Source organism: Entelurus aequoreus, linkage group LG06, assembly GCF_033978785.1.
Source record: "Entelurus aequoreus isolate RoL-2023_Sb linkage group LG06, RoL_Eaeq_v1.1, whole genome shotgun sequence".
NCBI lineage: Eukaryota > Metazoa > Chordata > Actinopteri > Syngnathiformes > Syngnathidae > Entelurus > Entelurus aequoreus.
Genome location: NC_084736.1, coordinates 22,577,444 through 22,603,159, shown reverse-complemented (window position 1 = coordinate 22,603,159; position 25,716 = coordinate 22,577,444). Strand labels below are relative to the sequence as shown.

Below are 25,716 nucleotides of genomic sequence, written 5' to 3'. Positions count from 1 at the left end.
AAATGTGTTTTTTGATTTGCATTTAAGAAAAATAAAATGAACGGGAGGTACACAGACCTTAAATACTGCTTCCGGTTTAATTTGTCACCACACAGATAACCAAGCATGTTTGCAGTTTGGAAGAACATATATTCGATTTTTTGTGTTTATTAGGAACAATAAAAATCCATAAAAGGAAACCAGCACAAAATCTAATTTGATGACAATCATTTAATGAAAATCAACCCTTTTTTGTTTGTTTTAAAATCTGCCATCCATCCATCCATTGTTTTTACCGCTTGTCCCTTTCGGGGTCGCGAGGGGTGCTGGAACCTATCTCATATATAATAAAAATCGAAAAACAGCCCTAATTTTGTTTTTTTATTTGCGTTTCAGAATTGGAAATAGAATGAACGGAAAGTACACGGACTGTGTTTGTTTTGGTCATTGATTTTTTTTAAATCACAACAATAATTGAAAAATAAAAAAAAAGATTGGTTTCTTTGATTTTCATTCCAAAAATAAAAAACAGAAAATAAAAAAAACAAAGCGTTCTCCCTTTTGGGTGTCGAAGAGCAATAAGTACGTCAAAAAACGGTTTGCCTTGTATTTTCTATTTCATATAGCAACAAGTAAAATCAGTAACGGAAACACACACCAAAAGGGATGTTTTAATCTACAGACACCGAAAGTTTTATTTTCAAAGTAAAAGCAGGGAAAATTACCACGGTACCCGTGACTCTACCTAAAATGTTGTTGGGGCCCTAAACAGACATTATTTTAGACATGGCACAACGAGGACGGACATCTTCAGAAGTATCCACGCACATATCCACAGAAACTGAAAAACAGACCAAAACGGACGAAACCGGAAGTGGCGATTTTAAAGACATGCTCGCGGATTGGCCTGTCAGAAAAAAACTGCACACGGGTACCGTAGTATGCCCGGTGTCAGAACATGGAAAAAAACATCTCTTTTGGTCTGTTTTCCATTTATGTTTACTAGCGAGGGAATTAAATGTTTGTTATATGAATTATATGAAATATAACATACAAATTCAACCGTTTTTAGATGTTGTTATTGCTATTTGACACCAAAAAAGATAAACGTTTTGTTTGTTTGTTTGTTGTTGTTTTTTATTCAAATGAACCATATTTGGCTGTTTGTTTTTTTATTCCAATCAATGATGAAATGACCAAAACCTTTACTGACTCCCCTGCGAGCCTGCCTATCTGGTTTCTATAATATGGGCGTGTTCAAGACAACATTTGGCAGCAACTTTTACAGCTTTCACACAAGGTCCGGATCCTAGTCAAGGTAAGAGCGACACAAACCTGCTTTATCAAAGTTGAATTGAACTCTAGTATGTCACTACAATGTTGTTTTTATTACTGCAATGTGTACTGTCGTTTACCTCTGGACGGGTTTCTATTAAAGTGAAACTAAAAGTCAACCGGTCCGTGTATGTATCGTTTTTGTTGAGGAATATATTTGAAAAGCGGCACTCTGACTCATGGTGCAGTCGTAGGTGCGCCATAATTTTTTCTATTTTTTTTGTTTTGTCTCATTTACGTTTTTTTGTTGCGTTGCACTTTGTGGCTATATGTAGACACCGTTAAACTCTATGCACTTTAATACCTCTTATGTCCTTTGTGTTCTTTAATGTTGCCCTATTGCTTTTCACATGTTATTGCCTTGTTCAATGTTGACTTTTTGAGCCTGTAATGCAACCACATAGTTTTGATATGTGATGACTTGCACCTGAAAGAGTGGCAATACCAAGCAAACTTTCCAGACAAGATCCAAGTCCAACCGCTAACGAGACCAGCACTATCACTTGGTGCTACGTAGGACAGTATCATTGTTTAGGGGTAATCTGCCTCGGCTCAATACAAGCACACAAATGAGTAGAAATACTAGCTAACGAGATAGTGGGCCCTCAAGACCCACCCCTCCCCCCCAAAAAAAGAAAAATGGACTTAGAGAGGTACCTTTCAGTAAGTCATAGGCAAAATCATTAAAGGAAAATATGTGAAACAGTGGTAATTACATTGGGAAATGAGTACAACAGTAGGACACTTATGCAATACAGAACACAGTATAGGAGCGGGAAGAACTGTAAGGGGGAGCACAAAAGAGGAAGGAATCATATCACACATTAGATTAGGACACACCAACCTGAATAAGACATTGCACATCATAAGTAAACACCCAACAAGATTATGACAGCTACAAGAGGTAGAGTCAGTGGAACATGCAATCATTCATTGTGGGAAATACAGTAGAGAAAGGAGAAAACTAAGAAAGGACGTTAGAAGACATGGACAGAAGGAGCTTACTTACCCATAACCGGGTACTAAGCAGGAAACATACATTTTTAGATGCTTCTCTAGAAGAGACACGTTTATGCAATAAAACTTGGTATGGGAAGTTACATATACTGTATATGTATGTATGTATGTATGTATGTGAGGGAGGAAGAAGGGATGGAACTTTGGTTCGCACTCCATTGCAGTAGGTGGTGGTAATACACCTTTAATGTTTAGCATTCACTATTTTGTTGGCATTGTGGTACAATTCCTGCTGGGATAAAGATGTTCTGTATTTTCTCAAACTGGAGAAGATTAGGCAGACATTGAACGGCTGTTCTGCAAAGTTTCAAGTACTTCGGGGTGCCTTTCAGAAAAATGTAGGAGAAACTGATCTCCAAATTAACCCTGATTGAAACACAACGGGGATGTGGGTGGTTGATGAGCCTTTTGTGTGCTTGCTGGTTGCTGTGTCTCTCTAAGCCAATTCAGGAATGCAGCTGTCTGTGGTTATTTTTTTAATTATTATTTAAATTAATTTTTTTATTATTTTATTATGTATTTTATTTATTATTAATGTTATCATTAATATTTTCTCTTTTTTAGTATCGTTATATATATATATATATATATATATATATATATATATATATATATATATATATATATATATATATATATATATATATATATATATATATATATATATATATATAATGTGGTGAAACACAGCATTTGATGTGACGACGACTCTTACTGACCTACTGCCTTCGGTAATGGCACCATTCCCAAATTATGTGGGCTCTATTGATAACCTCACTAACAGCTTTAACGACGCCCTGCGCGACACCATTGATAGTGTAGCACCGCTAAAGCTAAAAAGGGCCCCTAAAAGGCGTACCCCATGGTTTACAGAAGAAACTAAAGCCCAGAAATTATCATGTAGAAAGCTGGAACGCAAATGGCGTGCGACTAAACTTGAGGTTTTCCATCAAGCATGGAGTGATAGTTTAATAACTTATAAACGCATGCTTACCTCAGCTAAAGCTAAATATTACTCAAATCTCATCCACCTCAACAAAAATGATCCTAAATTTTTGTTTAGTACAGTAGCATCGCTAACCCAACAAGGGACTCCTCCCAGTAGCTCCACCCACTCAGCAGATGACTTTATGAATTTCTTTAAATTGAAGTCATTAGAAAAGAGATTAAAGACAATGCATCTCAGCTACAACTGGGTTCTATTAACACAGATACGACTGTATATACGACGGACATTGCCCTCCAAAATAGTTTCTCTCTCTTGATGAAATAACATTGGAGGAATTGTTAAAATGTGTAAATGGGACAAAACAAACAACATGTTTACTTGACCCAATTCCTGGGAAACTTATCAAGGAGCTTTTTGTTTTATTAGGTCCATCAGTGTTAAATATTATAAACTTATCACTTTCCTCTGGTACTGTTCCCCTAGCATTCAAAAAAGCGGTTATTCATCCTCTACTCAAAAGACCTAACCTCGATCCTGACCTCATGGTGAACTACTGGCAGGTGTCCCACCTTCCGTTTATCTCGAAAATTCTCGAAAAAATTGTCGCACAGCAGCTAAATGAACACTTAGCGTCTAACAATCTCTGTGAACCTTTTCAATCCGGTTTCAGGGCAAATCACTCTACGGAGACAGCCCTCGCAAAAATGACTAATGATCTATTGCTAACGATGGATTCTGATGCGTCATCTATGTTGCTGCTTCTTGATCTTAGCGCCGCTTTCGATACTGTTGATCATAATATTTTATTAGAGCGTATCAAAACGCGTATTGGGATGTCAGACTTAGCCTTGTCTTGGTTTAACTCTTATCTTACTGACAGGATGCAGTGTGTCTCCCATAACAATGTGACCTCGGACTATGTTAAGGTAACGTGCGGAGTTCCCCAGGGTTCGGTTCTTGGCCCTGCACTCTTTAGTATTTACATGCTGCCGCTAGGTGACATCATACGCAAATACGGTGTTAGCTTTCACTGTTATGCGGATGACACCCAACTCTACATGCCCCTAAAGTTGACCAACACGCCGGATTGTAGTCAGCTGGAGGCGTGTCTTAATGAAATTAAACAATGGATGTCCGCTAACTTTTTGCAACTCAACGCTAAGAAAACGGAAATGCTGATTATCGGTCCTGCTCAACACCGACATCTATTTAATAATACCACCTTAACATTTGACAACCAAACAATTAAACAAGGCGACTCGGTAAAGAATCTAGGTATTATCTTCGACCCAACTCTCTCGTTTGAGTCACACATTAAGAGTGTTACTAAAACGGCCTTCTTTCATCTCCGTAATATCGCTAAAATTCGTTCCATTTTGTCCACAAGCGATGCTGAGATCATTATCCATGCGTTCGTTACATCTCGTCTCGATTACTGTAACATTTTATTTTCGGGCCTCCCTATGTCTAGCATTAAAAGATTACAGATGGTACAAAATGCGGCTGCTAGACTTTTGACAAAAACAAGAAAGTTTGATCATATTACGCCTATACTGGCTCACTTGCACTGGCTTCCTGTGCACCTAAGATAGGGATGATACTCGAAACCGGTTTTCCCGGTTGTTTGATAAGAAAAGAACCGAGTCCTCGGACTCGAATCCCTTTTTAAGAACCGGTACCCGTTATCGAGACCACTATAGTAAAGGAAAAGAGTTGATTCTTTATTCGAATCCCGTCCCGACCAGAAATGCTCAGTGGGACATCACAATAAATGACGTCACGTAGCTCAGTCATTAGGCCAATTCCCGGCCAATGCAACAGATATTGCACCTCCTGGTACCCTAGCACCCATGCATCCAGCTCCATGAGGTTTTGTTAAATCCGATTGCTCTGAGCTTATCCAACAGTATAGCGTGGTTAACGGTGTCAAAGGCCTTCTGAAGGTCCAGCATGACCTTGCCGCAGTATTTGCCCGCGTCCACCTCATGTTTGATGTGGTCGGTCAGATAGAGAAGGCATGTGTCAGTGGAGTGGTTAGTTCTGAAGCCGGATTGGAATTTGTACATGAGTTTATTAGTGGCAAGGTAACTATCGACCTGTTCATAAACTATTTTCTCCATTACTTTCGAAACGGAACTGAGAATAGAAACAGGTCGGTAGTTGCCAGGTTCCAATTTGCTTCAGAGGGGAGTTACTCTTGCTATCTTAAAATCTTTTGGTACTTGGCCTTGTGTAATTGATAGGTTTATTATATGCGTGATGATCGGGGCAATGATGGAGGCAGAGTCCCTGAGGAATCTGGAGGGAATATTATCAAGGCCGGCGGTCTACAAAACAAAATGGCTAACGTTTAAAAACTACAACCATGATTTTACTTTCTGTAAGCACTGTATGTACTTTGTAGATGCTAAGGCTGGCTGTGTTCTGCTGGACTGTGCTGGTTTTGGTTCACGCAGGAGGCACCCTAGCCCCTTCCAGCAGCTACGAGTGCAGCCCCTCCGACCAGGTGACGTATGACCCCATAGAAGGAACTGTAAATAAATACTGGAACGGTTTGGAATTATTGTTGTTATTTTTCAACAGGGATTGTTGTGTGCTGACGGCAAGCGTTGCTGTCATGAGGGTCACCGCTGCAGTGCAGACAGCCTCTGGTGCATCAAACAAGGTTTTTACTTGTGACCTTTCCAGGCATTTTTGGACGTTTGGATTTGTCTTCATGTGTGTCTGACTTCCACAGAGCTCCCGTCAGTCGTCATGTGCGCTGACTTGGTGTCTGAGTGTCCCGATGCGAACACTTGCTGTGAGAAACCAGATGGCAGTTGGGGATGCTGCCCCGTTCCGAAGGTAGTGCCACCGCTCTGGCTCCTTCAGGTCTAAACCTGTCCACCATCTCATTTGGCCCGGTGCAATGAAAAGGTTCTCAATCTGCATCCCAAATCAGGCTGTGTGCTGTGAAGACAAGGTCCACTGCTGCCCTGAAGGCACCTCGTGTGACGTTGAACGCTCCAGATGTGTCTCCCGGTCCTCCTGGGAGGACATGCCCATGTGGGACAAGATGCCTGCCAGGAAGCGGGTCGACTGGGAGAACCAGAGAGGTGGGTTAACGGTGGGGGCGAGCACTACAGCCGCCAAATAACTTCCTCATTCATCCCAACGATTGTGCAACGCTGGAGATTCAGTTAGTTGATGCAGTCAGCAGGCTAGACCGAGGCAACGTACTTCCTCCTTTTTTACTTTAGATAAGAGAAGCGTGGGACACTTCTTTTGTTGCCTCATTTGTTATCAGTTTATTATTTTTATCTTTATTGTGTTATTTTCTAAATGTATCGCTATTAATACTACTGTTATTCTCTCAATGTTATGTTTTTATTAACTTATGTATGTATTATTTAAATTATAAAAAAAAAAAGATTCTTGATTTTTTAAAATCTATTAAGAATCGTTACAAATAAGAATCACGATTATTTTTAAAATATATGTTTTGACACCCCTACTTAACAGTACTGTATATTAAAACAAACATAACGAGGAGATGATGTAACATCTTTCTCTTTATTAACATGCCAAAACAACAACAGCAAGCTGAACTGTGCGCTGCTCTGCCAACACGCGCACAAACCAAGAAGCCACTATGGTGTCCTCACAAATGATCAGACATCACAAAAATCCCTGACAGTAAACATTTAAAAAAGTAAAATCCACCCACATTAACAACGGTAAAGAGCTGAGGAGAAAGCAGTAGACCGGGAGAGAGAACGAAAGGGGGCGAGAGCAATTGTGCGCGTATGTGCTCTTGTGCCGCTGTGAAATAAGTCTGCTCTGGCATCGCTTTCAAGAAAAGTCCACTCTCATCACAATTAAAACTTGCTGCGGTACTAAGCCTGCTTCGTCGATTCTTCCATTAATGCACTCCTCGCAAATAGTCTTTTTTTTTTTTTTTAACTCCACAGCGTTTCCTTCCTTCATTCCACATCTGTTGAGTTTTTGGGACTCATATTGAGTTAGAAAAATAGACAAAACTTGTCAAACGGCAAAAAAACACAGAAAAAGATCACCAACACTAAAGTGACTAGTAGTGTATTGGGCAGCAAGTGACATGGGGGTGCTCCGCCTCCTCATTAAAATGCTGCACCCTGCTTTTTGCCTGCATGACACAAAATTAATGAAGGACGCGTTAGTACACAGAGACATGGTTCGCACACTAAGGCATATAAAGGTAAAGCGGGGTTCCACTGTATGTTGTTCTGAGTCACGTTAGCATGGTGCACACATAGCATCTCTCCTCCATGCCACACTTGCACAATTAGCTGCTTGTTTCTCACTTTTGGATGATTTTGGTCTTTTTCCAGCCAATCCTGTCCCATGTAATAGTAAGGACTCGTGCCCAGATGGCTCCACATGCTGCAAAAACCAAAAAGGCAACTGGTCCTGCTGTCCACTACCAAAGGTAACACGATGGCCGCCCCTTTCTGCCCCAACACTTTTGGGTCTAAAGGCACCCCCGGATGTTTGTGATCCTCCGCAGGCGGTCTGCTGCTCTGATTTAGTACACTGCTGCCCTGAAGGGTACACCTGCAACACGGCCGCTCAGACGTGCGATATGGACTCTGGGTCTGTGGCCTGGCTGGAGAAAGTCCCCGCACTTCCCAAGCGGGATGTGGTTTGCGACAAAAAGCACACCTGTGAAGAAGGCTCTACCTGCTGTAAGAACTCGGCAGGACAGTGGGGATGCTGTCCTTTACCTCAGGTAAATACTGCCATGCAGGGCCACACCTCCCTATAGGTCAGTGCTTCTCAAATATTTTGTGTTACGCCCCCCCTAGGAAGAAGAAAATATTTTGCGCCCCCCCACTCTCCACCATACGGAGCCCCTAAAGGGACATGGGAATTTTTTTTTTTTTAGACATGTATCTCGTGGCCACGAGAAACCACGAGATACTTTCTCGTGGCCACGAGATACATGTCTAAAAAAAAAAAAATTCCCATGTCCCTTTAGGGGCTCCGTACCTATGACATTGGTGTCGATCTGTAAAAAGCAAAACTTTTGCTAAATGGTATTTTCTACAGTAAAATAGCAACATTAAAAGTAGGCAATTTTTTACTTTATATAATAGTTAAAAAATATCCTCACCTTGTCTTCTTTTAGTTTGTTGATGACACTTTCAGGTATATTCCGCATTTGAAGGAACATGAATAAATCTACTGCAGCCATCTTTTTTTAATAAAAGGGAGCAAAACTGCTGAGCAACGGGAGATTATGGGGGAGGGAACGTTTTTGTTGGAAATAGAGCCGAATTAACTTCTAAACTGCCATTTTAACACGCACCTCAAACCACGCGCATGCATCCAATATGCTCTCTCGTGCGCACGCATCCAAAGTTTCTCGTGGCCTCGAGAAAGTTTCTCGTGGCCTCGAGAAAGTTTCTCGTGGCCTCGAGAAAGTTTCTCGTGGCCTCGAGAAAGTTTCTCGTGGCCTCGAGAAAGTTTCTCGTGCGCACGAGAAACTTTTTATTAAAAAAAAAAAAAAAAAAATTTTATTTTTATTTTTATTTTTTTTTATAAAAAGTTTCTCGTGGCCACGAGAAAGTTTCTCGTGGCCACGAGATACTTTCTCGTGGCCACGAGATACATGTCTAAAAAAAAAAAAATTCCCATGTCCCTTTAGGGGCTCCGTACCACCATGACTAAAAATAGTATATTTTGTCGATAAATTTGTTAAGGCAAAACCTCTGCATAACATTGTAAGCTTATCAAAACTAAAGGAAACAACACACCAGTCTTTCCTCGTCCCCCACCATGGTTACAGTGAAGCCAAGTGCGACATACGCTCATCATATTCTGGTACAGCAAAAAAAAAGCATGTTCCCCGAGGTTACATTGCACCGTGCCCCCCCCCGGGGGGCCCGCCTCACTGTTTGAGAAAGACTGCTATAGGTGCACCACACCTCCCTATAGGTGGACCACATGCTGAGCGTAGGGCTCCAAATCTGTGGGGGGGAGGAGGGGGGCGTTTTGTGTGAAGAGGCTTGTGTAAAAATTAATAAATAACAGGGCGCTTCATATTAAATTTGACCAAAAATGTATTGTTAGCCCTTTCCTGCTCTGTCACTGATAAGAATGTAATGGCAAATTTCCCAGAATAGTCTCACTGTCCCCTGTGGCTTGTAGTGGTAAGGCTACACTGTAAAAAACAAACAAAAAAAAGTCAGATTTTACGGTAAAAAAAACTGTCAGCTAGGTTGCCAGAATTTTACTGTAAAAATATCTGTGCTACCCTTTTCCAATTTACAGTAAGTTACTGTTTAAAAAAAAACACTGCTGTGGATTTAACAGTAAAATCTGGCTGCTCAGTCCCCAGAATTTCACTGTACAATAACATTGGATATTTACAGTAAAGCACTGTAAAAAACTTTTTTACAGTAAAATACTGGCAACTCAGTAGTCACAATTTTACTGTAAAAATCAAAGTTGTACCAATTTTCCATTTACAATAATGCACTGTAAAAACAATTACCGTAGATTTTAGTCCATAAATACAGACAGCTTAGTTGCTAGAATTTTGCTGACTTTTTTTTTTTTTACCCTTTTTCCAGTTACAGTAATGCCCTGTAAAAACCCTGTACTGCAGATTTTACTGTACGAACTGGGAGCTCAGTCTCCAGATGTTCACCGTAGAAATAACAGTGGTACCGTTTTAAAATGTACAATAATGCACTGTAAAAACAACTACTGTACATTTTACGGTAAAAAACTGGCAGCTTAGTTGCCAGAAAGTTAGGGTGAAGATAAGTTGTACCGTTTTTATATCAACAGTAATTCACTGTAAAAAAGTTAGCACATTTTAAAGTAAAATACTGGCAACCCAGTAGTCAGAATTTTACTGTAAAATTTTTAAATGTACAGTAACACATTGATTTTAAGATAATAGAACTGACAAAATAATTTTACTGTAAAATAATTCTGTTTTTCCATTTACAATAATGCATTGTAAAAACAACTACCATAGATTTTACGGTAAAAAAGAGGCAGATGTTTTTTTGAAAAAATGTCACTGTAAAAATAACAGTGCTACCATTTTTAAATTTACAGTAATATAGTGTAAAATTGACTGTACGTTTTACGATTACAAACTAGCAGCTCAGTTGCCAGAATTTTACAGTTAAAAAAAATATCATACTGGGTTGGACTTCTGGTTGAAGTTGTGCTAAAAGGGTTTTCTAGTTTATATTTTGATTGTTAAATTTGTTATTTTGGACAAAAAAAAATAATTAATGAACAATTTATTTCCTATCAAATTAAATTCAAGTTTGAGTCAAAAAGTATGGCATAAAAATGGTTTCACATGAATAAAAACGTGTGAAAAAATGTAATAAAATAGAATATGCCAACGCACCAACATAGCCAGTAGTGATGTGCGATACCACTGATTTTTTTTTCAGATTCGATACCAAGTCAAATTCAGGCTGATATCAGCGATACGATCCGATATTGACATAACTAATTTGTCTGCTGAAAATTGAAAAAGATGTGCATTTCAAAGAATAACATACCTCCATATATACAGTACATAAAGTATAAACAAAGTTAAGTTAGTTAATTAAAAAATAAAATAACACCAACTTGAGAATTAGTGAATTTGAAAAATTACAACAACAGTGAACAGTGTTAAATATGTAACTGCACATCAATATTATCATACAGGGCTACAATGTTATTATTTGTATTGTATTCTGACATAGGAAAAAAACAACAGTAAAAATGTAGCAAAAAGAGCAAAAAAAAAACGGTAATGATTAATAGTACTTATAGTCACCTGTAATACAGGGCTGACACAATATCTGTTTCTAGCATTATTTTAAATAAAAACATATCAATATGGCACACGCATACTTTGACTTATCAGTATGCGCCCCTTGGTGGAAAACATTTGGATACCCCTGAGCTAAAGTATCGCTATTGTGATTTGAGAATGGATATTTGAGCATTAAGATCTGGTACAGGCGGTATTGATATTACAGCTTGCGAGCTTGCTACCAAATGTGGAATGGACGTTCTACTTTAGCACCTTTCCGTTTAACAGTAGAAGGGAAAAGCACCATATTGATGATCAAAAACAAAACCTGTGAGAATCATCAATCTGTTCCATATTTTTACTTTCAGTTTGTAGTTGCACCAGTTCTTTTTGCCCTGATTCAGCATTTGTTGGCCTGTGAAAGCAGAACCGAAAGCCTCGTGGTTGGCAAGTATTTTTTATACAGTTCGGATTTTACCACCCAGGCCGTGTGCTGCGAGGACGGAGATCACTGCTGCCCCGCCCACTACAAGTGTGACGAGCAGAGGTCCAAGTGCATTCTCCAGGGCGTGACGATCCCGTGGTACGCCAAACGTCCGGCCGCCTCCACCGAGACCCCGCTGCAGACCCCCGGCTCTACCTTGAAGCCGCAGCAAGTACCGTGTCAGGATCACAGCGCGTGCCAAGATGGACAGACTTGCTGCAAGATCCCATCAGCAGCTTGGGGATGCTGTCCTCTTCCTAACGTACGAGACACCTCTCCAATCACGTCAGGCCGATTATCTGTAAAGTGAAAAAGATAAGACTTAATAAGACAGGAAGCTCTAAACCAGGGATGTCAAAGGCCATTTGCAGTGTGCAGCTGATTTTTTAACAAGCTGCACATTCTAAAAATACTATTTAAAAAAGTTAATAAATAAAAAAGTGTAAAAAAGAGCAAAGAGGTGAAATGTAACAAGTAAAAGTTGCAATGTTGGCTCTAATAACACAGCTGCCATGCAGAATGTTTTTTTTTATTGCTCAAAAATATTAATGAATCAAAATCAATGTTATGAATTCTTGACCTATTCAAGGCTCCAATTACTTCACATCAAATAATACACTTTAAAATATTTTGTGTTTGCCATATAAACATTTTTTTGGGACAAAAATGGCATAAAACAATAATACATTAAAAAAAACATAATTGACGTATCTGAAGTTTATCTAGAGATTTAAGTGTTGAAAGTAATTAGGGGTGTGGGAAAAAATAGATTCGAATTCGAATCGCGATTCTCACGTTGTGCGATTCAGAATCGATTCTCATTTTTAAAAAATCTATTATTTTTTTTAAATTAATTAATCCAACAAAACAATACACAGCAATACCATAACAATGCAATCCAATTCCAAAACCAAACCCGACCCAGCAACACTCAGAACTGCAATAAACAGAGCAATTGAGAGGGGACACAAACACGACACAGAACAATCCAAAAGTAGTGAAACAAAAATGAATATTATCAACAACAGTATCAATATTAGTTACAATTTCAACATTGCAGTGATTAAAAATCCCTCATTGACATTATCATTAGACATTCATAAAAAAAAAAAAGAAAGAACAATTGTGTCACAGTGGCTTACACTTGCATCGCATCTCATAAGCTTGACAACACACTGTGTCCAATATTTTCACAAAGATAAAATAATTAATATTTTTGGTTAATTTAATAGTTAAAACTAATTTACATTATTGCTATCAGTTGATAAAACATTGTCCTTTACAATTATAAAAGCTTTTTCCAAAAATCTACTACTCTGCTTGCATGTCAGCAGACTGGGGTAGATCCTGCTGAAATCCTATGTATTGAATGAATAGAGAATCCTTTTGATCGGGAAAATATCGTTTTTGAATCGAGAATTGCGTCGAATCGAAAAAAATCTATTTTGAATCGAATCGTGACCCCAAGAATCGATATTGAATCGAATCGTGGGACACCCAAAGATTCGCAGCCCTAAAAGTAATACAATATATGACATATTGTTAACACTCTTAAGAGTGGGGCCCTTTTGGATCCACGATCATTTTAGTGCGATTCTTTTTTTATTTTTATGTAATTTTTCAAAAAATAATGGATTAAAATCAATGTTGTTGGGAATTATTGACCTTAAGGCTCCAATTACTTCACATCAAATATTCCACTCTGAATTTTTTTTGAAACAAAATAATAATATGATCTCTTTTTAACATGACAGACCCTTTCGAGTCCCAGGGACCAAACTTTAGGGCAGTCCTAAAAGTTTAATCTATATATTGTATAGGTTTTGAAAATGAAAAATATCAAAATGGCCCCCGCATGCTTTAACTTTTCAGTGTGCGTCTCTGGTCTAAACAAATGTCTCTTTATTCAGTTGGCAATACATTGACTTAGACTTAGATTTCCTTTTATTGTCATTCAAATTTGAACTTTACTGTACAGATAAGAACGAAATTTCATTGCATTAGCTCGTTGTAGTGCAGGAGCACATACAGTACGTGTATGAGAGCGTGTTTAATATTGCTTTTCTTGTGCAGGCGGTGTGCTGCAGCGACATGGAGCACTGCTGTCCTTCCGGGTTCACTTGCACAGCAGGCGGCCGATGCATTCAGGGCCCTGAGTTTCTGTGACATCAATGGCAACAACTGAAAATACTCTTGTAACTGCTGCAACTGTGACTGTATGAAATAAAAAGGAAAAAAATCATATTATTTAGCTGATTTTTACATTATAATTGTATCATATATTTACAGTAGTACCTCAATTTACAAGCTTAAGCGGCTTTGAGACGGAACTCTTAATTCAAAACACTTGCATCTCAAATCAACGTCTACCATTGAAATTAATTTGGAATTTAATCAGTGCTTGCCCCTAAAACGGCACACTTTTAACTTGCTTTTTAAAAAGAAAAACTTTAGTTTTAGGTACATTGCGTAACAACACTACAATAGAATATACTACTAACATCTTTAGTAGATTTATGAAGTAATGTAACAATAATGTACAGTACCTGCTTCTCTGTCAAACACACCATCAGCAGCTTCCCCATATTTTCATGGATAAATGTCCACCATTTAGATATTATTTTAATATCCACGGCTGGCGTTCAGTATGGTGCAGACTAGCAGTGGTAGACTCCAACTGCTTCACCAAGTGAGCTAGCTACACGCTCGATCATGTTTTATATTATTAATTTTTTTAATTTAATGAAAACCATCCACTTCCTCTCAGCACAGTCTTTCACACGCTTTCTTCCTTCCCATTCTGGCAAAAACCAAAAGGTATGTCTATCTGTAGCTATTAACTAATGCTAGCAAGTAAGACCGGATGTTTTGGTAGGATCTTACGAGATTTACTGACATTTGCTACACCAACTGATAATGTGGATGCTTGAAACTCAAAATGTTTGATTGCTACTTAAAACATAAATAGCCAAGAAAAAAATGTTGGTGAACAATATTGAGGTGTATAATATATTTTAAATCTGCAGTTACCCAACTACAGTTCTACTTTTATTCATCTTATTATATTTGTTACTATTATTTCATTTCTACAATATTGTAGTGCATAACAGTACAAGACAAACATAAAGAAGGAACACAATCTTAAAGAACAGTGTCAATGTTCTTAAGTATTAAACTATTACCATCAACACCCAGACAAAAACTAAATTGTAAACATTAAATATTATAGAATAAAGATAAAAACATGTGCGTGGGCATAAACTTTTAGTACAAGGAAACAAAATGAATTACTTCATTTCCGGTATTTTCCAAGCGTCTGAAAAACATAAAATATTTGGCGCTGTGATGAGGTGGCGACTTGTCCAGGGTGTACCCCGCCTTCCGCCCAAATGCAGCTGAGATAGGCTCCAGCACCCACCGCGACCCTGAACGGGACAAGCGGTAGAAAATGGATAGATGGATTATAGAATAAAGATAAAAACATGTGCGTGGTCATAAACTTTTAGGAAAAGGGAAAAAAAGCGTCTTATTGTTAAGGAATTACTTCATTTCCGGTATTTTTCAAGCGTCTTAAAAACATTAAATATTATAGAATAAAGATACAAATATGTGCGTGGGCATAAACTTTTAGGAAAAGGAATGCAGCTGAGATAGGCTCCAGCACCCCCCATGACCCCGAAAGGGACAAGCGGTAGAAATTAAATGGATGGATGGAAACAAAAGTGTCTTGTTGTTAAGAAATTACTTCATTTCCGGTCTTTTCCAAGCGTCTTATTACGAAACGACTTCACTTCCGGTGTTTCCTCGGTCGCCCTGTGATTGGCTGACGCGTCTCCGCTCTGACGTATGACTCATCCTGTCCAAGATGGCGATACACCTGCTGTCACAGCTATGATCCGCCGCTTAAAACAGTTGAGAGCCCAGGAAACTTGAGTGATTAATTAACCGGCGGCGTAGAATCGGCCTTCGTCGTCCACCATGTCCGCAGAGGAGCTATCGGCCTCGGACAGCGAGGTCGTGTTGGCCGGCGCCGGAGAGCGCTGGGCACCGGTGGGCGCCGTGGCCAGCCCGGAGGAGGAGAGCGGCTCCGGCGGCCAGCCGAGGCAGCGAGGCTCCGTCGGCGAAGAGGAAATGGCGGTGCGGCTGATGAAGCTGGAGGAGGAACAAGAGCTGCTTAATTCCTCGCTGCTCGCACTCACGTCGCACTTCGCTCAAGTGCAGTTCCGCCTCAAGCAGATTGTCCACGCACAGAGCGAGGAGAAGGAGAAGATGCTCACCGAGCTGGAGGAGTTCGCCTTCAAGGGATGCCCGCATGTGGTGGGCAGCAGGGCCCGGGACGCGCAGCAGATCCACAACACGGTGGGTCAGCAACTTCCGGTCCGGATGGGCGGTGCAATTTATATTCCAGTCAAATTCGTTTTTCCTTCTTTTATTTTTTTCTTCCCCGACATTAGGCTTTGACATTTACTCAGAGTTACTGAAACATGAAATCAACTAATAAACCAGGGATGTCCAAAGTGCAGTCCGTGGGCCATTTGTGGCCCACAGATAACTTTTTTAACGACCTGCGGAACTTTGTAAAATGACTGTTAAAAAATAATTTAAAAATAAAAACTTACAAATTAAATGTAGTGGGAAAAAGTTGCAATGTTGACTTTAACAAACTTTTAACTGACTTTAAACTTAAACTTTTACTTTAAAATAACAAATAATCAATCAATTAAAATCAATGTCGTTATAAATTATTGACCTATTCAAGGCTCCAATTACTTCACACCAATAATCCGCTTTGAAATATTTTTTGAGAAAATATTGCATATTTTGTTTGCCATAAAAATTTAAAAAATTGCAACTAAAAATGGGCATAAAACAAAAAATTATGAAAAAATTATAATCGACAGATTTGAAGTTGATCTAGTGACTGAAGCGATGAAAGTTGAAAAAAAGTTTACAATAGAGGTGGGCGATACTTCAAAGTTTTGCATTTGTACTCTGGTATTAAAAACAGTGATATCTGAATGGATCCCACCACCTTCCACTTACAAGCCTCAATTAGCTGACATTAGGGCTGCAACGATTAATTGATTAATTTGATTATAAAAAAGCTTTGATTTATATTATGTTGCTTCGAATAATCGTTTGAGTGTAACTAATAAAAAAAAAGATAAAATCTTCTACTGCATAAAAGAAGGTAAAATAAGTTGAAAAAGAGGTAAAAGAAGGTAAATGTAAAATGTTAAAATAAGGTTAATAGAAGAAAATATTGATAAATATAAGGTAAACAAAGGTAAATATAAGGTAAACAAAGGAAAAATAAGTTAAATATATGGTAAAAGAAGGTAAATAAAAGGTCAAATGTAAAAACATTTAAAAAGTTAAATATAAGGTAAATAAAATGTAAAAGAAGTTAAATAGAAAGTAAATATAAGGTATTTTTAATTAGGTAATAAAAAGGTAATGTAAGTTAAAACATGTCAATAGAAGCCAAAAGGAGAGAATTAGAAGGTAAACAAAATGTAAATAGAAGGTAATGAGGATTATGGCAAGTAGATAAATCTTTGTTTATTCCAACTATTTTCCCTGAAATACACATGGAGGCTATAAAATGTATTTTATCCAATTACTCGATTAATTGAATAAACAAATCAATAGATTAATCGATGACTAAAATAATTGATAGCTGCAGCCCTACTAACTTATTACAAATACTTGCAGAACACAAATGAATGGAATCCGCATTGAGATCTACAGTTATACGTCTTTTTGGACATTTGATGAAAGGGTTATGTCACACAGATCAAAACAAATGTCTGACTGAAACCATTGCTGAGCAGATTAAAGCGGCTTTCCGTGTCATATGTTGCCATTCGCTCGCTGAAGTCTCCTACTTTAAGAAATTTTTCCTCTTTTATGACTTAGACTTAGACTTCCTTTTTATTGTCATTCAAATTTGAACTTTACAGCACAGATAAGAACGACATTTCGTTACATAAGCTCATGGTAGTGCAGATGACGTTAAAAAAAAAAAAGTCCCGCAGTCATGTTTGATGAAGGCAGGTGTGTACTCAGTGAATGTGTACTCCCTGTTCTTCACGTTTAACATGGCTCTTTATTTGTCCCTTGCATGCTTCGCCTGCAGGGGGACCTGGTGAGTAAAGAATCAAACATTGCTCGGGGTTTCCACGAGACGCATTTGTGTCAGGGACGTGCTGACGATGTCTGTTTGTCTTTCAGACGGAGCGAGAGAAGCGCGAGCGCCTGGAGGCTCAGAGAGAGAAACAAAAAGATCTCATTCTCCAGCTGAAGACCCAGCTGGACGACCTGGAGCACTTTGCCTACCAGGAGGGCAGCTACGACTCTCTGCCACAGTCTGTGGTCCTGGAGAGACAGAAGGTGGGGAGCGCCGCCTACTGTTCAACACTCGCCGTGGTTGTTGCTTCCCGTTTGTAACCACTGGCGTTCTTCAGGTCATCATTGACGAGCTGATCAAGAAGCTGGACGTCAACCTGAACGAAGACATCGGCGACCTGACGCCGGAGGAGCTGCGGCACCGAGTGGACGCCGCCATCGCGCAGATCGTCAACCCGGCCCGCGTGAAGGAGCAGTTGGTGGACCAGCTGAAGACGCAGATCAGAGACCTGGAGATGTTCATCAACTTCATCCAGGGTACAAAGTGGACTCCCTTTGGAAGCTTCTGTGGGTGTATTGACCTGGAGTGTTGTTCCCACAGATGAGGTAGGCAACCCTCTCCTGTCTGACGGCCCACACAGCCAGCAGCCTCAAGCGGCCGCCGCCAAGCCCAGGACCCCTGGGGTGAAAAGGACAGGTTTGTTTGAACCGAGAGGTTTAGTTTTGTAGAAGTTGGCCCCCTTATCATGGCAAATATTCAAATAACACTGCCATTTGTGTGTGCCCTAAAAATATTTGTTTGTGCCGTTCCGGTTTCTAAGTTATTCCAAAATACATTTTCTAACAAGTGATGTCATCCAGCCCCCCACCACCTTGTCAAAATCTCACCAAACTTGCTACGTTTGTTCTGTAAAAATGTTTTGTCTAACTTTTATAGCTTTTATGTTATTGAATGTTTTATTATTCATAATCAGCACGCTTATCTTTTCAGAATCTCTCCAAACGTGTCACAAATGTTTGTGTTGCAATTTTTTGTGGTGTAACTATATTATAGATTTTATGTTAACGTTTTATTATTCATAACCAGCCTTTCACACTTTGTCGAAATCTAACCAAACTTGTCTCAAAAGATTGTGCTACCTTTGGGCTGCAAAATGTTTTGTCTAATTATTATAATTTTTATGTTTTTTGCTGTTTTATTATTCATAATCAGCACCCCCATCTTGTCAAAATCTACCCAAACTTGTCTCAAACGATTGGGAAACGACTGTGCTGCAAAATGTTTAGTCTAACTATTATAGTTTTTATGTTATTTATTGTTTTATTATTCATAATCAGCCCCCCACCATGTCAAAATCTCACCAAACTTGCTATGTTTGTTCTGTAAAAATGTTTTGTCAAACTTTTATAGTTTTTATGTTATTGAATGTTTTATTATTCATAATCAGCACCCCCACCGTGTCAAAATCTCTCCAAACGTGTCCCAAATGTTTGTGCTGCAATTTTGTTTTGTCTAAATATATTATAGTTTCTATGTTATTAATGTTTTATTTTTCATAACCAGCCTTCCCCACCATGTCAAAATCTCCCCAAACTTGTCTCAAAACTTTTGTGCAACAAAATGTTTTGTCTAACTATTATAGTTGTTATGTTACCGGTATTTATTGTTTTATTATTCATAATCAGCACCCACACCTTGTCAAAATCTAGCTAAACTTGTCTCAAACGATTGGAAAATGATTGTGCTGCAAAATGTTTTGTCTAACTATTATAGTTTTTATGTTATTTATTGTTTTATTATTCATAATCAGCCCCCAACCCCATGTCAAAATCTCACGAAACTTGCTACGTTTGTTTTGTAAAAATGTTTTGTCTAACTTTTATAGTTTTTATGTTATTGAATGTTTTATTATTCATAATCAGCACCCCCACCGTGTCAAAATCTCTCCAAACGTGTCCCAAATGTTTGTGCTTCAATTTTGTTTTGTCTAAATATATTATAGTTTCTATGTTATTAATGTTTTATTTTTCATAACCTGCCTTCCCCACCATGTCAAAATCTCCCCAAACTTGTCTCAAAACTTTTGTGCTACAAAATGTTTTGTCTAACTATTATAGTTTTTATGTTATTTATTGTTTTATTATTCATAATCAGCAACCCCACCTTGTCAAAATCTCTCCAAGCTTGTCCCAAATGTTTGTGCTACAAAATGTTTTGTCTAACTATTATAGTTTTTATGTTATTTATTGTTTTATTATTCATAATCAGCACCCACACCTTGTCAAAATCTAGCTAAACTTGTCTCAAACGATTGGAAAATGATTGTGCTGCAAAATGTTTTGTCATAAACGTTTGGGCAGATTTTGACAAGGTGGGGGCTGTTTAACACATTATCAACATAAGAACTATAATAGTTTAAAAAAAAACAATTTTTACAACAAACGTTTCGGACTATTTTGGGGGGGGGGGATTTTGACAAGGTGGGGGGCTGGTTATGAATAAGAAAACGTTAACATAAAATCTATAAAACGTTTATGACATAAAAACTAAAATAGACAAAACAATTTTGAAGCATAAACGTTTGGGACAAGTTTGGGCAGATTTGACAAGGTGGGGGGGATGAATATGAATAACACATTATCAACATATGTAAAACTTTTTTAACATAAAAGCTATAATATAATATATACTAAATGGCCCAGTGGTTAGAGTGTCGGCCCTGAGATTTGTAGGTTGTGAGTTTAAACCCCGACCGAGTCATACCAACGACTATAATATTGGGACCCATTACCTCCCTGCTTGGCACTCAGCATCAAGGGTTGGATTTGGGGGTTAAATCATCAAAAATGATTTCCGGGCGCGGCCACCGGTGCTGCCCACTGCTCCTCTCACCTCCCAGGGGGTGAATAAGGGGATGGGTCAAATGCAGGGGACACATTTTACCACACCTAGTGTGTGTGTGACAATCATTGGTACTTTAACTATATCTTTAATAATAGTTTAAAAAAAATTGTAGAACAAACGTTTGGTACAATTTTGGGGGGGATTATGACAAGGGGGGGGGGGGGGTGCTAGTTATGAATAATAGCATGTAAACATAAAATCTATAACACGTTTATATCATAAAAACTCAAATAGACAAAACAATTTTGAAGCATAAACGTTTGGGACAATTTTGTACAGATTTTGACAAGGTGAGGGGGGTGGTTATGAATAACACATTATCAACATACTGTATATAAAAAATGTTTTACATAAAAACTATAATAGTTCAAAAAAAGAATTTGTAAGACAAACGTTTGGGACAATTTTGGAGGGATTTTGACAAGGTGGGGGTGCTGTTTAGAAATAATAGCATGTAAAAATAAAATCTATAACACGTCTATATCATAAAAGCTAAAATAGACAAAGCAATTTTGAAGCAGGGCAGCACGGTGGAATAGGGGTTAGTGTGTGTGCCGCACAATACGAAGGTCCTGGGTTCAATCCTGTGTGGAGTTTGCATGTTCTCTCCGTGACTGCGTGGGTTCCCTCCGGGTACTCTGGCTTCCTCCCACCTCCAAAGACATGCACCTGGGGATAGGTTGATTGGCAACACACACAAAAAATTGGCCCTAGTGTGTGAATGTGAGTGTGAATGGTGTTCGTCTATCTGTGTTGGCCCTGCGATGAGGTGGCGACTTGTCCAGGGTGTACCCTGCCTTCCGCCTGAATGCAGCTGAGATAGGCTCCAGCACCCCTGTGACCCCGAACGGGACAAGCGGTAGAAATGGATGGATGGAATTTTGAAGCATAAACGTTTGGGACAACTTTGGGGAGATTCTGACATGGTTGGAGGGGATGGTTATGAATAACAAAACATTACTAATAACATAAAAAACATTATATTTTGAAAAAAAAAATGTTTTCAGCACAAACAAATGGGATAATTCTGGGAATATTTTGACAAGGTGGGGGGGCTGGTTGAGGTCACTCGTCAGAAAATGTATTTTAGAATCACTTAAAGTAAACATTTTACACCACAAAAGAATTGCAGTGTTATTTTGATATTTGCAACAATAAGGGGGCCAAGTTGACCCAGGTGTTAGTGTGACCTGTGACCTACACGTTAGACTTTGTTGTGTTCTATGGCTGCAGTGGACCCGGAGCAGGCCCAGAGGATGCGAGAGACGGGTCTGCAGCTGATCCAGAAGGCGCTCGCCGTGCTGCAGATCTTCGCCGCCAGCCAGTTCGGCTGCTCGACCAACCAGGTTCCCGCGAGCATGTGGCCTCAGGAGTCCGGACAGCGGGACTACGGTCCTCTGCTGCAGCGTCTGGAGGCGGCGGCGGAGAAGGTGCGAGTGTTGGGCTCGCGCAGGCAGCCGGCCCTCGAGCACGTGGTCAACTACACCAGCAACTCTGCGCTGGGGCCTCGGGACGAGCTGACGGCGTGCGTGAGGAAGGAGCTGGCGATGGCGCTGAAGGACTTGTTGGCTCACGGTCTGGTGTCGCCGTCGCAGGCCGTCAGCCTGGTGTTGGCGCCCATCTCCTGCCTGCTGCCATTCAAGGCCACCTCACAGTCCATTCATCCCTGGGAACTCTTCGTCAAGTACTACCACTCCAAAAACGGCAAAGCATTCGCCGAGTCGCCGGCCCGCCAGCTGTCGCAGTCCTTCAGCCTGCCTGTAGGGGGCAACCCGGTCAGCGTCACCCCCAAACAGTCTCTGCTTTGGGCCGTGCACACCGTGCTGAAGGAGCACGGGCGCTACAAGCGAGGGCCGGACACGGAGTTCAAGGCGCTGGTGTGCATGGCACTCAACGAGCAGCGCCTGGTGTCCTGGCTCAACCTGCTGTGTAAGGCGGGGACGCTCGTGCACCCGCACTACCTCTCCTGGAGCTACATGGCGCAGACCGGCTTCGAGGGCGCCCTGCGCATCCTGGGACGCATCAGCCACCTCAAGTTTCACCTCCCCGTAGACCTGGCCGTGCGACAGCTGAACAACATCAAGGACGCTTTCTGAAGCCTGCAAACTTTGAGTACAAGCGGCTCTTTGAACGTAGCATCAACGCGAGCAAGATGACGGCGCTGCACCATTTAGCAAATCCTCCTGAAAATGTCCATGACTACGATAAACTGTGTAGTTGCCTTTGACTCGAAGTGACCTCACCTTCTTCCTGAGCTTTATATTCAACAACATTCCTGTGCTAGCGGCAGTAGACGTGTACAGTAATCACTACTGTAATGTGGCCGTCAATCCAAGATGGACGCCCTCGCACCTGCTGCTTTTAGTTTGAAAAGGAGCAAGGAGTGCTGCTTTGTTTGAAGTCTCGCAGTTCCGCTTCAAACCCTCATTCAGGTTCAAACGGATTTAATTTGACGATAAATGTTATGTTATGTTACATGACTGTAGTAAAACTGTTTGCTTTTGTTTTATCCTGAGTAGCAAGTAAGGGTGTGAATCTTTGGGGACCTAATGATTTGATCCGATTCCTGGGGTGACTATTCAATTCAGAATCGATTCTCGATTCAACACGGTTCTCGATCCAAACCGATTCTCGCAATATGTTATTTGGTATATTAATTATATTAAGACTTTTTCAAAACAGGTCTGAGGTTAGAAAAGCTCCTTCTGGTTGCATGGAGATGGCCTATGACCGTCTTTTAAAAAAATTATTCTTACAAAAAAATGATTCTTAGAAAAAAAAGTTAAAATATATATTTTTTTAAATCAATTTTTGAAAATTATAAATCTATTTAGAACCGGGATGAATAAGATTTTTGATTAGGTGAGAATCTATGTTTTGTGCACCCTATAATGAAGTACCATATCTTCTCCCTGAATGTAAAAACAGCTGATGCTATTAAAGTACTGTAGTGATATCCACGCTAAAACATATTTTTTGTGCAACAGGAAACCTATTTGATCATTGACAGTTTGATAGATCATGTTTATGCCAACTGTTATTTGCCCTGTGATGCTGGTATTTATATACACAATTATTTATTGAAGCATGTTTTAGCTTTAAAGGTGAACCATTGCAGCATATATTCATTGTTCAGTCTAGTAACAGTAGCCAGGCTGATTGCTGTAATGCAACTATTCATAATATTACTGTATTATGTCTTCATCTCAAACACTAAACATATATCAAAATATTTAATTTATATTTTCCACATTGTCATTCTGTTTCATGCATTTGTGGAGCAATTTTAAACTGATTAAATATGTTTTTGTTGTGCTTCTTATGAGTAATCATTTTATTTTACTGCAGATTCAACATTATTAAGGGCTTATTAATTAAATGGTGAAGAAAAAATGTCACCGGTCCAATTGTGAAGAATGTCACATATCACCTATCATCTCCACAGTTAGGGATGTAACGATAAACGGTATTATGATAAACTTCTTATAGTTAGTATTACCATTTCAAATTAAAATGATCGTAAAACCGATTGATAACACTCAAATAAACTCACAGACCGGTAACACTGCTTATACCTAGTGCAAGTGCTAGCATGAAAACAAGAGACATTACCATCCTTCCCCACTAAGAAACAACACTCCCCAATCTAAACTTATACAAACACATTACTGTCTGAGCAACTAGATATATAATTGTGTACGTTAAACCTACAGAATGTGCTCTCAGACAAAGAGATGGATCAATACTTGAAGCAATACAACAGCGGGAAGTGAATTGCAGAAATGTGACCATCGTGAACGAATCGAGCCTTTTGAACGTTTCTTTTAAGTTAACAATTAGAAGAGATTCGCAGTTTTTAGCCGTTTTCATGCACATGCAGATACAATGTCACCCGAATGGAAACTGGACTAAAAAATGAAACTTTTTAAAACTAGTTTTATTTACATTTTTTTGCTTGTTTATTGTTTTTAAAATGTTACTTCAAAAAAAAAAAAACATTTTATGGTTCATTGTTCTGATGTAGGTCAAGTGGACACACACTAAGCAGGGTAGTAAAATTTTGTATTTACATTCTTATGTCCACATTTTTATTCTAATTTTATTTACACTTTTACATTTTATGCTTACTTTTTGTGTATTCTTTTTTTTATCAACATTAATAAAATGTTACAAAATGATTTAGGTTTGTGAAAAATTTTAAATAGTGATATCGCTGTCAAGCCTAGGAATATGGGACCAACTTCAAGAATATTTACAGTAAAAACAAAAAATGCAATTAATAGCCAATATTTCAATCCAATCCAATCCACTTTATTTATATAGCACATTTAAACAACAAAATGTTTCCAAAGTGCTGCACAACAATATTAAAAACAATATTAAAATATTATCCTTAGCTCCACCAATGACTGAATAAAAACAAAAAATAAATACATATAAAACCAATATAAAATAAATATGATTAAAAACGACAGTAAATAGAAATCAACATTTTAAAAACCCAGAGGATAACAGAGGACCACACAACTCACGTAGTGTTAAAAGCCAAAGAATAAAAGTGGGTCTTAAGACAAGACTTAAAACACTCCACTGTGGGAGCAGTTCGAACATGGAGGGGCAGAGTGTTCCAGAGCTCAGGGCCGACCACAGAGAAGGCCCTGTCTCCCCTGGTTTTAAGTCTGGTCTTGGGCACCACGAGCTGGAGCTGGCTCTCGGACCTCAGAGCGCGCCCAGGAGTGTAAATTTGGATGAGGTATGAGATATAATGAGGTGCCAGTCCATGTAAAGCTTTAAAAACAAACAGCAAGGTTTTAAAATCAACTCTAGAATGAACATGGAGCCAGTGCAAACTCTCAAGAATTGGGGTTATATGCTGGCGTTTCCTGGCCCCTGTTAAAAGTCGTGCTGCCGCGTTCTGGACTAACTGCAACCGGGAGAGTGCATTGCAGTAGTCCAGGCGACTTGAAATAAAAGCATGCACGACTTGTTCAAACAGGAAGACGAAGATGATAAAAACACGATTTTAAAACGCCATTGACTTGTTTGTCAAGTTTAAAATCACTGTCTATAGTGACGCCAAGGCTGGTGACTTTGGGACGCACATAATTTTGCAATGGTCCCAAGTC

General features: G+C 39.2%; 2 protein-coding genes and 1 long non-coding RNA gene across 3 annotated transcripts; 2 read left to right on the top strand and 1 right to left on the bottom strand.

Moving 5' to 3' along the window:
- Window positions 1–1,143: 1,143 nt before the first annotated feature.
- On the top strand, window positions 1,144–13,812 carry LOC133651984 (progranulin-like). The gene is made up of 9 exons (XM_062050275.1): window positions 1,144–1,297; window positions 5,685–5,786; window positions 5,864–5,945; window positions 6,018–6,124; window positions 6,222–6,375; window positions 7,630–7,727; window positions 7,806–8,027; window positions 11,558–11,818; window positions 13,630–13,812. Exons 2-9 carry the CDS (start codon window positions 5,685–5,687, stop codon window positions 13,720–13,722), a joined length of 1,119 nt encoding a protein of 372 aa, XP_061906259.1. The 5' UTR covers window positions 1,144–1,297; the 3' UTR covers window positions 13,723–13,812.
- On the bottom strand, window positions 10,400–15,951 carry LOC133651988 (uncharacterized). The gene is made up of 3 exons (XR_009826512.1): window positions 15,834–15,951; window positions 14,848–15,708; window positions 10,400–11,855 (listed from the first exon to the last, which is right to left on the bottom strand). It is a non-coding gene; the product is annotated as an uncharacterized LOC133651988 (long non-coding RNA).
- Window positions 15,374–24,491, top strand: rundc1 (RUN domain containing 1). The gene is made up of 5 exons (XM_062050269.1): window positions 15,374–15,915; window positions 17,791–17,949; window positions 18,024–18,222; window positions 18,287–18,382; window positions 21,824–24,491. Exons 1-5 carry the CDS (start codon window positions 15,535–15,537, stop codon window positions 22,684–22,686), a joined length of 1,698 nt encoding a protein of 565 aa, XP_061906253.1. The 5' UTR covers window positions 15,374–15,534; the 3' UTR covers window positions 22,687–24,491.
- Window positions 24,492–25,716: the final 1,225 nt, after the last annotated feature.